We start from the raw sequence: 15,750 nt of genomic DNA, 5'->3' as shown, positions 1-15,750 counted from the left end.
AGTTTCACTGCAAAAATGTAAAGAAATGAAGTTATTTATTCCTGACGGGCCCCAGCATCAGACCTAGGGTATATGGGTATTCCTACCCAGCCCCTTCTCTTTTTGTAAGCTCTTTGCTTGAGACTTGGCTAATTACGAGTCCTAAGATGGCTGCCAGCACTTTCTGATGGAAGTGGTGGCACCCAATCAGATCTCTGCACGAGATAGGGGGATTCGCTGAGCGGTCGCTTCCCTAGAGATACAAATTTGGTTTCCTTTCAATTAATCTACTGAACGGATTTACACAAAAAAACAAAAAGGCCCCTTATTGACCAAGAGATACCTTTCTGCCAAAGTTGGTGTAATTCCGTTCAGTGGTTTGGGTTGTAGTCGTGGTCAAAATACCTATTGGAATTAACATGTGAAGTGCACTTTTGTGACCCCTACTTTCTCTCAGCCTCCGCTTGACAGATCACCCCCAAACTTACCATACCCAATGAGAATCACTGGTGGATTTTAAAAACAAATCGTGAATATTCATCAAATGGCACTAAATATATAGGCAAGTCAAAAAGCGCTTTTCTTATGGAAACTAAGGGTCTCATTTTGAGTTTGACTGTAAGGGAACTGCCATTGAACCCGGAAACCCCGCTACCTAGTTGGCGGTCTGCCCCCATATTAAGATGTTGGCGGTTTGTAGAACGAAGGACTGCCAGAGCACTGCTGCCACCACCAGCCATTCATCGTCTGCCTTGCCAGCGGTAGGGTGAAAGCAGCTGTTAGAGGGTGGTTTTGACAAGCTCACCACCATCGGAATTACGAGTTGGTTTTCTGTCGAGCCGACCATGGCAGGAAGACTGCCTGCTTTGAGTTGGCAGAATCGAAGGAATTGGGGTGCATACTCACCCATTTCATTTTCTTCTCTTTAGTCTCCCACACGGCTCCCTTCCTCCAGGGCTCCCTTTCACAGCAGCATCTTCACCCCAAAGAAAATGACCCTGTTGGTGCCGAAGTCCAGGTAAGTCAGTTTTTCAGTATGTATCCATTGACTGGACTGGGCACATATGATCCGGACCACAGCAATAGGAAAGTAGTGGTAGTAGGTATTTTTTCATATGTCATGCATTTGTGTACATTTAACACTTGTGCAACCAAAATATACCCAAATACATCAACACATATGAAAAAATATTCCCTGCCATCAAAAACACAGCTGCTGGCCCAGCAAGAACATCCTGATACGGCGGGCAGGAGACTGCAGCGGTGGCAGTATGGTGGTAAGACAGCCAAACTTATAATCAGGCTCTATGTCCTAACTATAACTACGTACGGATGACCCCCAGTCCCCCAGTAGGTAATACATATAAATACTATAGTACTATATATATATATATATATATATATATATATATATATATATATATATTATCTACTAGGCGGTCGCCAGTAGATAGTTATAGTTAGGACCGTGTTTCCAAAGGAAATCTGAAAATTCTATTTTGAATAACTTTGGCGCCGGTTGACGAATCCTCGCAAATTTGTCAAAATAGGTTGGGCGCTCCGCTCCGCTCCTACCCCGAAAGTGTCGGGGTGATTAGTCAAGCGGGGGCTGAGAAAAAAGGGGGGTCCCAAAACGCGTTTTCCCCATGCATTTTTCCGTAGGGACCTTTAGTCCAAGGTACAGCCCGAACGGCTGAACAGAATTACTTGAAATTTGGCAAAGAGGTAGTCCTCAGGTCAGGGATGTGCCTTTTGAATATCTGGAGTCAATCTGTTCAGTAGTTCCTGAGAAAATTTCAGTTAAAAGTACATATATATCTAAAGGCGCGCACCGTGCGCGCACGGTGCGCGCACAGTGACGGGCGCGTGCGCAATTCTGATTGGTTGTTAGATGTCAGTAAACATTCGAATTGGTCGAAATCAGGAAGTGTCGGCCGCCATTTTGTCTCTCGCAGTCTGAGGCAGTGAAAAACAAAGGTGGAGAACGTGAAAAGGGGGCAGGGTGGACAGTTCCTGACCCCCTAGCCTGTGTCAGGGGGTCACTGAAGGACCCCCAAGGGTGAAAAAAACATTTATTTTTTTGACAAAAAGCGCGGGGTACACGCACCGTGCGCGCACGGCACGCACAACGCATTGTGGGTGCACACGGTGAAAAACCTGAAAAAAAAATAATAATAATAAATACATAACTTAGCACTTAAAAAACCGTACAAATTCACTTAAAAAACCATAGGTTTCACACACGTTATAGTTAGGAATTAGCATTTAAAAAACCTTGCAAATTCACTTAAAAAACCATAGGTTTCACACATGTTATAGTTAGCTGGACATTTCCCTCGTAAAAAAACAATGAAATTCCCCCGTTATAGTTAGTGCAGGCAACTATAACTCACGCGACCGCAATCCTCTGCTGATGACGTCAGATATTACATCACTGATTACATATGTGTCTTTCTGAAAAATAAATATTTGTAATATATGTATAGCTAAAGATTAATGGAAGAAGACATGGGTAAATAGGTGTCTAAATACAGTGATGTAATATCTGACGTCATCAGCAGAGGATTGCGGTCGCGTGAGTTATAGTTGCCTGCACTAACTATAACGGGGGAATTTCATAGTTTTTTTATGAGGGAAATGTCCAGCTAACTATAACATGTGTGAAACCTATGGTATTTTAAGTGAATATATATATATATTTATATATAGTACCTACTGGCAGTCACCAGTAGGTAGTTTTAATTAGGACCTTGTTGCTATTCAAAAAGCGTTTTTTTTTTCCCAAATAACTTTTGCGTCGTTTCTCGAAGCTTTGCGAATTTTTCAAAACTAGTGTAGCGTTCCGGTCAGCTCCTGTCTTGAACGTTTTGGGGTGATTCTTCAAGTGGGGGCCGAGAAAAAAGGAGGTCCCAAAACACGTTTTCCCCATGTAAATTTCCATAGGATACTTTAGACAAAGCTAGAGCCCAAACTGCTAAACAGAATTACACCAAATTTGGCGAAAAGTTAGTCCTTCGTTCAGAAAGAGCCTTTTTTGTTAAATGGTGTAGATCCGTTGAGTAGTTGCTGAAAAATTAAAGAAAGAACACATTTATATATCTGAGCACCGTGGAGGGTTCACGAACCCTCCCAGGCACAAGCTTCTCTCTGATTGGCTGCTAACACTCCAAACCAGGAAGTAGACCTGAGTTACAAGAACACAGTGAAAAAGAAGTTAAAAAAGAAGAAAAGGAAGCAGGGTAGAAACACCCTGACCCCCGAGGACTGCTCAGTGGGTCCCACAAGGACCCCTAGGGCCAAAAATATAGATTTTTTAAATAGTTTCGGCGGAATTGACGTTGGGGGTTGCGAATCCCACTAAACATTTTTTTTAAATGAAGTGCAGACTCCTGTGCTTCATTTTAATGAGGCCCCCAGGCGGGCCATGTCCCGGGGGCAATCCCAGAATGAAAAAGCAACCTCAGTATTTGGACCCTTGCAGAGCAAGCACAGTACTCAATAACTGCCAACTGATCAGTATAGCGAAGATGACCTGTCCGCAGTAGGATCCTGGGCTGCTTGTGGTAGACATTGAGGTGCCGATCACGATCCGGTAAAAAATGTCCCCGTACGACTCGTATCGGGTCTTTTTACCGTACGAATCATACAAGTGCCGTACGAACTGGCAATCACGATTCGCATGGTAAAAAGTCCATACGAACCGCACTGGGAATATTTCCCCACACGTCCTCGGGTCGGAAAATGTGTCCGACACGTCCTTGTACGATTCACCGTACAAACGTGAAAGGTGAAGTCCGACCGGGGAATCACGATCCATCCCGGGCGTCCGAATGTACAACCGTATGGTGAAAAGACCGTCCGCACCGAACTCCCATAACAACCATGGAGACGTCCAAACAGGTGCCCGGTACGTGCTGTACCCCCCCCAGCCCCCGTAGGTACGCGCCGACCCCCCCCCAGCCCCCGTAGGTACGCGCCGACCCCCCCTGTGTGCACACCCGTGTACGGTGCGTACCCCCCGTGTACGTTCGAGTCGTACCCCCCGTGTACGTTCGAGTCATACCCCCACCCGTGTATGTACGGTGCGTACCCCCCGTGTACGTTCGAGTCGTACCCCCCCGTGTACGTTCGAGTCGAACCCCCCCGTGTACGTTCGAGTCGTACCCCCACCCGTGTATGTACGGTGCGTACCCCCCGTGTACGTTCGAGTCGTACCCCCCCGTGTACGTTCGAGTCGAACCCCCCCGTGTAAGTTCGAGTCGTACCCCCACCCGTGTATGTACGGTGCGTACCCCCCGTGTACGTTCGAGTCGTACCCCCCCGTGTACGTTCGAGTCGAACCCCCCCGTGTACGTTCGAGTCATACCCCCACCCGTGTATGTACGGTGCGTACCCCCAGCGCGTAGCGCTGGGGGTACGCACCGTACATACATGGGTGGGGGTTCGACTCAAACGTACACGGGGGGGTACGACTCGAACGTACACGGGGGGGTACGCACCGTACATACACGGGTGGGGGTACGACTCGAACGTACACGGGGGGGTACGACTCGAACGTACACGGGGGGTACGCACCGTACACGGGTGTGCACACAGGGGGGGTCGGCGCGTACCTACGGGGGCTGGGGGGGGGTCGGCGCGTACCTACAGGGGCTGGGGGGGGGTCGGCGCGTACCTACGGGGGCTGGGGGGGGGTCGGCGCATACCTACGGGGGCTGGGGGGGGTACGGTGCGTACCGGGCCACCTACTCTGGTCGATTCGCGCCGTACTTCGCTTTTGCGGCACTTTTTGGGTGCCGTGAAAATATTGCCGTCCGGACTGCTGTCGGTTCGAATCGTAATTCCTGGTTCGTGAAACGCTGCCTGAAAGCGTCCCGACGTCACGTCGCAGCATTCCCGGATCACATTCGTATGTATATTTTCGTCAGTCGGTGTTTTTTACGATTCGTACGGAAATGGTGTTTCCGTGCGAATCGTAATTCCATGTTTGTAAAGTTTTACGACCGGGTACGAGTCGGACGGGGAATTGGCTCCGACCGACGGTTCGTACGCGGTTTTTACCGGATCGTAATCGGCACCTGAATGTGTTGAGCGGTTAGTGCATCACTAATGCTGTTGAAAGGTAGCTCACTCAAAACTGTGTTTCAACCCTGATGCTTGGATGTAATAACAGTGAAAAAAGCACTTGAGTGCTGAGGAGGGACACCTGACAAGTCCCGGGGATTAGCTGGTGTGTAGAGGGAGCATCAGAGAAGAACCTGTCTGTGTTGGCCTGCGGGTGGGAGCCCGCACAAAGCAGTGCTCGGCAGGGGCTCCTCCAAACACCAGTGAACCACTCCAGCCCCCGCCTCATGCTAGCCATTGCCTCTCAGCGCTGAGGTATCACGCCCTTCCACCAGCCAGGGAGGAGGTAGCGCACCAGCGCCAGAAACAAAGGCTGCGGTCCGAGATGGCTTCCCTAAGCCTCAGCTTCTTCTGCAAAAAGAGCATCAGCAGGAATGTGACAGTGGAGTGGAAGAACCTGATCACAGTGTGCAGGTAAATCCTGGGGCAGGGTTGGCTGCGGGGCAGCGGGCAGTGTGGGGCACACAGCTGTGGGTGGGCAGCAGAGGCTACCGTGACTGCTCGCAGCAGTGCTCCCTTCTTCTTCTCAGAAGTGCCCCTCTGTCTGGAGATGACTTCATGTTTGCGCCCTTCTATCTGTACAGATTGATGTGAACAGGCTTTACCATAACCCAGAGTCTGAGGGGTAATGTCACCCGAGCTTGCAAGCTTCTGGTGCTTGCCATGGCAGAATGTGCAGGGGCATGAGGGACGTGTAGAGGTATTATGAGTAAGAGTGTGAGTTGAAGGTGCGTACAGAGTGAGGAGTATGAGGGACGTGTAGCGGCAGTGTGAGTGCTAGGGGCCGGTGCATGGAGTGTGAGCAGGTGTAGAGGCAGTGTGCGAGGGGCAGGTGCATGCAGTGTGAGGGAAACGTAGAGGCAGTTTGTGGCAGGTGTGCGAGGGGCAGGTGCATGCAGTGTGAGGGAAACATAAAGGCTGTTTGTGGCAGGTGTGTGAGGGCAGTTGCATGCAGTGTGAGGGAGATGTAAAGGCAGTGTGAGCTGGTGTGCGAGGGCAGGTACATGCAGTGTGAGGGAGATGTGGAGGCAGTGTGAGCAGGTGTGCGAGGGGCAGGTGCATGTAGTGTGAGGGAGGTGTAGAGGCAGTGTGAGCAGGTGTGCAAGGGGCAGGTGCATGCAGTGTGAGGGAGGTGTAGAGGCAGTGTGAACAGGTGTGTGAGGGGCAGGTGCATGCAGTGTGAGGGAGGTGTAGAGGCAGTGTGAACAGGTGTGTGAGGGGCAGGTGCATGCAGTATGAGGGAGGTATAGAGGCAGTGTGTTTAAGGAGTTAGGGGCAGGTAGAGGCAGTACGAGGGTGTGTGACAAGGGTATACAGAGAGAAGCACGAGTAGAGGCAGTGTAGGTAGTGGTGCTTAGGGTATGTATGGAGATAATGTGGGAAAGTGTGTGGGACATCTGCAGAAACAGCAGTTGTGAGGAGCATGTGTAAATGTGTGTAAGAGACTGGAGTGTACAAAGGGCACAGCTTCCAGAAGCCTCCAGATCCTTCAGTGGCCCTCATTCAGCCAAGGCCAATGATTATCTGTGCGATATGGGAGACTAAGTGGGCCTTCTTCGCATTCTGCAGGGTTTGCTCTCATTGTGTGTTACTCTGCTGACAGTATGGAGTGTGAGATCTGAAATGCTCAGCATGCTCAAAGCAAGAGGGTGCATGTGTGAAGACTGCATATGTGTTAGGGGGCATGAGTGAAGACTGCATGTGTGTCAGGGGGGCATGTGTGAAGACTGCAGGTGTATCAGGGGGCATGTGTGAAGATTGCATGTGTCAGGGGGCATGCGTGAAGACTGCATTTGTGTCGGGGGCATGTGTAAAGACTGCATGTGTGTCAGGGGGCATGTGTAAAAACTGCATGTGTGTCTGGAGGGCATGTTGAGAGACTGCATGTGTGTCTGGGGGCATGTCGAGAGACTGCATGTGTGTCTGGGGGGCATGTAGAGAGACTGCATGTGTATCAGGGGCAAGTGTGCAGAGAAAAACTTGTTGCGTATTGCAGTTGAGGTATTGTACAGTAATTTCTATTCCGGTACACATTGCATTTAGGAGTTTTCACAGCTAACGGCACTACTCTGGTTTTTGTACAATAAACTTCGGCAGGCTTACTGATCGACATGTGGATTTTGGTTCTGTAAGAATCAACATCCGCACATTAGTATCTGGTAAGGGGACAAACGCGTAATTGAGAGGGATATGTCAGACCTGATACATATCAACCCAGCATTGTTGGATATTATTGAGTAGAATAAATATCAGCCCAGCCACCTGGCCAGGTGGAGTGAGGGGCATCTGAGGTGCACTTATGAAAACAGAAAAACTAGCGTACAATGGAATTTCTGCATTTGCAAGTTTGTTGCTTACAGGGTTTTCACTGTTTCTTGGTGATGCGCCTGCAGAAGTGTCCTCCACAGGCTGCGTTCCATTGTGGAAACGCATACATTTGCTGTGGTAGAAAGCAGGAGTATTTATTTTATTTTGTCCATTAGTTGACTGGAGTAGATACCTGTCCTAACAGAAGTTGTGTGCATAGTTGGAAATGCAGTGCCAAAGACCAGAACACAGCATTGCTCGGTAACTCAAAGAAATTGTGGTGATAGAAGCCAGGTGGGTGACCTCCAGATACATGCTCTACAAGACAAACAACGTAATAAGGGCATTCTGGCTAACCAATGAGCATTGTAGTATTCTCATATCCTTTAATGGACCCCTAAAGAACTTTATGTGTGGGAGGTGTTGGTAGACGTGTTGACTAAGATTGTCATTAGGTATATATTTATGCAATGCAGTATTTGTGGGAAGAGGAGAGAGATTATTCTGGCATTATCATTCTTGAACCAGGTGGACATGATTTGAGTTTTTCAACTAAGTGAGGGAGGTGATGGATTGAAGCTAGAATAAATGTTTCAATGAAGTGGCAGAGAGCTTGAAATATATGAATTTAGGAGGAGCAAAGGGGGATTTGAGTAAGCAGGTAAAGGTTGGCTGAGTGTAATGGAAGGCATTGCCTCATAGATTGTGAGGGGTAGGATGGAGATGTACTGTTCATGGCTTGAGACACCAGGCTGGATTCTTTTTACTGTACCATGCAAGTGATTTGTCTGCCATCTGTCCACTTACTTGATGTTGGTGTGATGAGGATTGTGTGTGTCTTGGCAGACGTTGAAGATTCATGTTGAAATAATGTATAATTTGATTAGGGAGAAAAAAATGAATATGTGAAAATTCCACCAGTTGGGAATTGTGGTGGTCCAGCCTACTGGAGACCACTATATTTATCAGTAGCAAATTAGCATAAAAAAGGAGATATTGGAAAATGTTCTCGTTATTGAGCAGTGAAGGTATGACTCTGTTAAGGTTCTTGTAGAGAATGATGCCAGTCTCTATTTGACGTTAAATTGTACTCCAAGGTTCCTGGATGTTGTCAAGATGTCAGTCAAGTGCATAGGAGGCTGATCTAGCTGGGAAGTAGAGGATCTTGGTGGAGTTGAGCACTAGGTAGGAGAGTGCTTTTTATGTAAAGTAGTAAAGACAAGGGCTTTATAGGAAGAAAAGCAGAAACATGTGGATATTTGTTGCCTATAGATGTGATATGAAACTAATTTCAGTAATGACTTAACCAAAGGAGAGATCGTTCATGGATGCCAGCTGGGTTATTGCGCCTGCTGCGGAGGTGCTGATACAACCGCAGATTGGAATCCGGCCAACTTGCCATTCTGTGGTGGCCCACGAAGCACCAAAGTGCTTTAATGCTAACGTCAGCTCTCAGCCTTGAGATACCGTTCTGTTGGCGCTATATAAATGGTTTAAAAGTTAGTGGTTGTCTGCCACAGGATCAGTTTCTGACCTGGAAGTTGTGGAAAGTGCCCCAGGGCTGTGTTTTCTCGGCTCTTTCTAGCTAAGATGATGGATGGTGCCAGTGGGGGAGGGGGTGGCGCTGAAGATGCCTCCAGCCCCTGGAGTCATCAGGTAGCTAGCTGCAGGAGAGATAAGAAATGGAGCGACGTCCGCGCAGCGCACAAAGGCGGTGGATGAAGACTTTCCCCCGGGTACCCCGGTGGGAGGCGGGTGGGGGGAGGGAAGGTCAGTCGCTGGTGAGGGTGTGCAGTAGCTGTTCTGGGAGGTCTGGGCACAGCAGCATCCCTCCAGGCCAAGCTCCGGAGACAGTAGCTTCTCTTGGACCAGCTGCTGGTAATGGATGGATGGGCAGAGGGGAGGCGGTGTGGGAGGGGAAGATGAAAGAGGCTGGGCATGGGCAGGGGAAGGAAGTCGAGACACAGAGTACACAGTGAAAGAGGGGAGAGGTAGGGGCGAGGGAGCTGAGAAGAGGAGGAACGTAGGAAGAAGTGTTTGCGCAGGGGGGTTGTTAAAATAGGGGTGGCGTTGAGAGAAGAGGAAAACACAAAGAAATCTAAAATTCAAAAACAAAATAAAAGGATTGTGGATGCTAGTACGCCTGTCTTTTAAATTATTGCCTCCTAAGAAATAATGAGTCTAGGCTTTCAAAAAGTCATCATGCTAGCACTCTGTTGCCCAACTTAGCGCTCATGCATTCATCCATCCATTGACTCATTTGTGCATTCCCACCCTTATATAGCTACAGAAAGTTTCCAGACAGACTCCAACACTTATGCAAGATAAATTGAAAGAATAAACATAGGACAAACATGAGCTTTCAATAAATACAAATAAACCTATCTGCAGGTAGGCATCTTACAATGGTTTTGTGCATGGTGTTTGATAGTTTTGAAGTTCCTTCATGGCTGCCACCAGAGCTTTAAGAGGGCAGAGTAACTCTGAGTCTCAGACCTGGTAGTGGTTAAACGCTAACATAGAAATGGGTCCTCACTGGGGCCTTTAGGTATGCCCTTAACTTTACAGACAAAAACACTGATCGATTTCTGGGCAATTAATTTAAAACATGGTATTGTAATCGAAGTCAGCAACTTATTTCCCGTTTTTTAAATATTTTACATATTTTACTTTATCGTCCATTCACTACAAGTTTTTGTTATTTTTTATGTTATGTTTCTGTAGTTTTTTGAAGCATAATACTCTGTATATTGTAAACTTTGAGCTGAGTTGCATCCGTATGTTTATAATGGACTACGATTGATAGTTTTGCAGTCGAGGCTGAGGAAAGTGAGAGTTCCTCACAGGGGCTGTAAATGGGTGAAAAGGTGCTCACAATACATGGACATCCAATCCTTGGCCTCTCTGCAGAGAGCAAATATTATTAGTCACGTATGTCTGTTGCATAACTGTGATTCTTTGCAAACTTGTGTGAAGGAGATAAACAAAGGTCAAAATATGGGCAAATACAGTGCCTAGAGGTGAGTGGGGGCTATTTGTATGTGTGTGCTGGGATGGTAAAGTGATGGAGACTGAAGAAGTATACAATCAGAGTAGAGTGAAAGGATGGTGTTGAAGAGGAAAGAGATAGGGTGTAAGATGTGCACATGGGGATTTCTAAAGATTTGAAGAGAAAAAGGGCACAAGTGTCTAACAGACTGCATAGGAATGAGTTGTGAAAGGAAGATCAGTCAGACCCATAATTTCCAAGGCCACTCTCCTTTACGAAACTCCACCTCATTTTTCACCACATTTTAAGCCCTGGCCACCACGAACCAATGTGTTGACCATCTTCGAATGGTAATACAGTGTAATTATGGATAACACCATACCATGACGGCCGCCTGGACTAAAGGCTGTGGCTTCGCAGGATGCGGTGCACTGCAGATTAAATAAATGGCAGGCAAGCAGCCTTCAGCGCTCTCTGGGGAGCTATAGAGTGCTCTAAAGACAATTACAATAAAAGGGTGAGAAGGAAAGAAACCATTGGAAAAATTGGAAAACTGAACAACTGGCCCACCAGTCCTGTCGCTGAAGTGCTCTTATTTTCAAGTGGATGTGCCTATGATCAGAAAAGTGCTGGGACTCATTTGGTACCAAAGCCAGTGTCTGAAATCAGCGACCCATTTCCCCACACTGAATGGCATCATGGCTACAAACAGAGAACTTCAGCCATTGGCTCTCTTGCACTGGTTTTATGGCTCTGGAAGTGGCAGTATTTTTCTGATCTAATTTCTTTCCTTCTCCTATTTTCTAAATGTGTATTTATATACATCTCTCTCTCTCTCTCTTTCTCTCTCTCTCTCTCTCTCTCTCTCTCTCTCTCTCTATATATATATATATATATATATATATATATTATTTAATTTTTTTCACTAAAAAAAACATAGGTCTCAGGGAGGTTATAGTTAGAAATTAGCATTTAAATAACCTTTGAAATTCACTAAATAAACCATAGGTTTCAGGGATGTTATAGTTAGAAATTAGCATTTAAAAAACATTTGAAACTCACTGAAAAAACCATAGGTTTCAGGCACATTATAGTTAGAAATTAGCATTTAATAAACCTTAGAAATTCACAGAAAAAACCATAGGTTTCAGGGATGTTATAGTTAGTTGGACATTTTACTCGTACAAAACCAGAGAAATTTGTCCGTTATACTTAATAGAGGTAACTATAACTTGCGCCCCGCAAAGCACTGATGATGATGTCACATATTAAATCACTTATAACATGGTCATTGACATCACTGATGACATCACTGATGACATCATCCATGTGATAATCTGATGCACCTCCTCAAACCCTAATAAAATCTTTGATACACCCACTCCAAAATACAGACTACAATATCAAAACCATAGACACTCCAACACCAATACATACATACCCACTCACTGATTCTTAGGTCTACATACCAATCTACTCACTCACCCATACAGTCACTCATACTTTCAGTCACTCATCAGTACAGGACTATCATATGCACTCATACACCTATATAGACACTCACACACTGCCAATCACCCATAGAGTTACTCAGACACCTAGTCAGTCATGCAAATAATTAATCACACTCCCATTTACTCACCTATACAGTTATACACACACCACCTCACTTACTCAAACAGATATTAACACATACTTATGCTCTTATACAATTACTGATACAAGCACACATCCATACAGACACTCTCACATTCACTCACTCTCACTTATAGTCATTTATATATTCCAACACTCACGTATACTACCTTTCACATATGTAATTACTCACACATGTACCACTGAGACATTCATTTACTCACCAACACACCCATACACATACTCACCTACTCATACAGTCCATCACAGATGCACTCTTGAATCCATACACCCAGTTGATCACCCACTCACACATCTATGCACAGATTCACCCGCCACCCACACAAAGACTCAGGCACCCATACATATACTTAGACAACCAATCAATTACCCATATAGACACTCATGTAGCTATTCACCAACCCATGCAGCCGCTTATACACCAACTGACAGACTGATACAGACATTTACACACTTTACTCACTAACCCATGCATTCAGTAACATACGCTTATACAATCAGTCATGCACCTACTAAATCATCCATTCAGACACTTATACACCCACTCATTCTTCAATACACCTTAGCATATATATATATATATATATATATATATATATATATATATATATATATATATATATATATATAAAACATATTTAAACTTTAAAGAAACACACATTCACTGGATTATGTCATCAGTGATGTCATATGTGATGGCATCAGTGATGTCATCAGTGATGTCACTGACCATGTCATGAGTGATGTAGTATGTGACGTCATCAGCAGTGAATTGCGGGGGTGTGAGTTATAGTTAGCTCTACTACCTATAATTGCCAAATTTCTTTGGTTTTGTATGAGTGAAATATCCAACTAACTATAACGTCCCTAAAACCTATGGCATTTCGATGGTACAACCACCTTGCTCACAAAGCGTAGACACCATTACAAAGTTACTTTATACTGCCATGGGTACCACGCACATAGGCACAGGTTGAAAAGAAATACTTCCATTTTCTTTGTTCTCTTATTAAATACAAAACAAAATTGCATAACTTATACACATATGCTACCTGTGCAATTACTGTATATTCCTTCTTTATAAAATTATCGAAATTGATTTTATACATTATATAAAATAGAAATTGAAATACATTTTACTAAAGACAGGATTTATGTCACACACACATATATTTATAGAGAGAGAGAGACAAAGAGAGAGAGATAATATATAGACATATAGATATAGATTCATATAGATATAGGGATAGATAGATATTTTTGTAAAATTTGGTAGAATACCTTACAGCTGTTTTTCTATATCGCTTTAGAAAATTGAGATGGAGCTTCACTGATGTGCTCTTCTGACGGCCCAATGGAGTGAGAAATTTCTACAGTTTGGCAATTTGACTGCCCACCAGATTCAGAATCAAATGGACAGTTTTCACTGTCTCTAACCACCAAGTAAAGCTTGGTAATAAGTGGCAGTGACAACTGCAAAATGACCCCCATAGCATAGGAGACAACTCCCAACATGTGGTAGACAAAATTTTGCTTTGAGATTTCTTTTTTGAAAAAACTAAAACATGTAAAAAGTTTAATGAAGGGTAACATAATTTTAATACTGTAACAGGGACTGCTGCCATAGCAGTTCTTGACAATGTTAAGAAATGCCTGCTGGGCTGACGGACACCTCTAAACCTGGTGGGCAGAGGACCCTCGCTATGGTAGGTGCAATGTAGTCTGTTATACCAATGGATTCACCTCTGTCCGCAAAATTCTGGCCCTTTGTGGAAGTGACTCTGTTCATCATTTCACTTATAAACAGAATAAAAATAATGTAATTAAAATAATATGTTGTGCATCTAAACAAGATTGATGTCAAGTACTGCATCATCCAGTGGCCTTTTCAAATGAGTGAGGTCTCTTGTAGCACATGAATACACACTCATTGGACAAGAGCTCAAGAGATCCTCACTCTAGTTGTGGACTGACTATCCAGTAGAAGGGCCATTTTTTAGAGTTTGTGATGCAGCGCTGTGCAGCTAATCACCTTGCTGCGCCACACCAGAGGTAAAGGGTGGAAACGCACAGTATTCATCCAATACAGCGCAATTCTATCCTAACCCATTGTACTGGTGCTGTTTTGTCTGCCAAGCGCCAATGCTGGCACCTTTCCACCATGGTGCTAGGGTGCCTTTGTTGCATGCAGAGGAGTTTTTGTGCACCTACCTACACACAAACAATCCTGAGAGTTTTTTCATCAACAGAATTACACCGAGTTTGGAAGGAAGGTAGATTTTGATTCACAGATCATGCTTTCAGTTATCCGGTGTAAGTCTGTTAAGTAGTTGTTGTGAAAATTAAGGAAATTCTAATTTGTTTATCAGTGATTGCGACTAATTCACGACAATTTCATGATTAATCACAAATCCTTAAGCCAACAGTCGAGGATCCAATCACAGATCCACTCAAAACTCATACACCCATTCAAAGAGCCACTGAGTCATTTATTAATCCTCTGACAGACCTACTCAAACACTCGCAAGTCTAGTTACAGACCCACTCTGAGACTGACGCTCCCACTCACAAATGTGCTCAGACACTCATGAATCCACTTGCAGATCCTCTGAGACACTTATAAACCCAGTTCAGATCCACTCAGACACTCATGCACCCATTTTTCCGTCCAGTGGGTCGAGCTGCAGGCATGTCTTAAGACTCAATGGGAATTAACATGGGAAACATACTTTTCGGAACCTTCCTTTTTCTCAGCCCCTGCTTGATGAAACGCCCCAAGAAATAAGAATAATAAAGTGTGGTCTAATAGAGTACATCAATTGCTCCTCTATGTTTAATACTGAATACTTTCAGATTCTTGGTCTCTTAATCAGTGAGATTTAAAGTATGAAAGAGAAAAATGTCAGAATTCAAAGTTTGTTAAGGCCTGTTGAGATGCTGGATAGGGGAAAGGGTGCTAATGGTGCTTTGGTGAACCTCTCACAAAGTACATACAGAAAGGAAGAGGACCAAAGAGTATCATGTTTAATGAAAGAGCAGCAACAGTGTAATGATATGTTATGCTGCAAGGAATAGGTCTGTGTGTCCCACTTTGGGAACTGCTTCTCTGATGGGAATACATTTTGAAAGCCACACTTCATATGAAAATAATTCTTCAAATGAAGTGTAAGGAAAACAAAGATTGTGTCTGTTTTATAATAGATTTACCAAGTAAGGATTTCTATCAATGACCCTGATCTCTTAATATTTCCATTTGCAGGGTGGTCACAGTGGAGGCTTCTTGGTAAAATAAACCTTTCTTTTAACCATATTTCCAAAATTATCTATGTCTGTGAAGTGACATTGATTCTAACTTGTTCCTTTACTTTTCCTTCTGCAGAGCTTATGAGTGCCGGTAAAAAACCTTTATTTTACTATGTGTATTACAATGCACTGTTTAAGGTAGCATCCATTTTCACTGGTTTAAATCCAGAGCTGGAGCGGGTATTGTTTTCACTTTGCTGAGCTCTGTTCACAGTACCACTTGATTGAAGAAAAACACATTTCAATACAGCCTGTATGAATTAATGTCACTGGATCCATGGGATGTGATGTGACACAGTTCTGGACTTTAACAATTCAGAGCAAGAAGCAATCCCCTCACCCAATCCACAATAATCTACATTTAGTGTAAACTTTGTGGTCTCCTTGAAGAT

The 15,750-nt window shown here is 44.6% G+C and overlaps 1 protein-coding gene across 2 annotated transcripts in view; it reads left to right on the top strand.

Annotated features, from left to right (window-relative positions):
- The window catches only part of LOC146811211 (uncharacterized), a 74,008-nt gene extending 58,458 nt beyond the window's left edge, over positions 1–15,550 (top strand). For both annotated transcript variants that reach the window (XM_085618240.1, XM_085618241.1), the window contains 2 exons: positions 15,315–15,338; positions 15,435–15,550. In XM_085618240.1, coding sequence (XP_085474366.1) covers positions 15,315–15,338; positions 15,435–15,443 — 33 coding nt within the window. In that variant the 3' untranslated portion in view covers positions 15,444–15,550. The remainder of the gene's footprint in view (positions 1–15,314; positions 15,339–15,434) is intronic.
- The last annotated feature ends 200 nt before the right edge of the window (positions 15,551–15,750 follow it).

The sequence above is a fragment of the Triturus cristatus genome, chromosome 7 (genome assembly GCF_964204655.1).
Source record: "Triturus cristatus chromosome 7, aTriCri1.1, whole genome shotgun sequence".
Lineage (NCBI taxonomy): Eukaryota > Metazoa > Chordata > Amphibia > Caudata > Salamandridae > Triturus > Triturus cristatus.
Note: the sequence above shows the minus strand (reverse complement) of the source record. Positions and strands in the feature narration are given on the sequence as shown.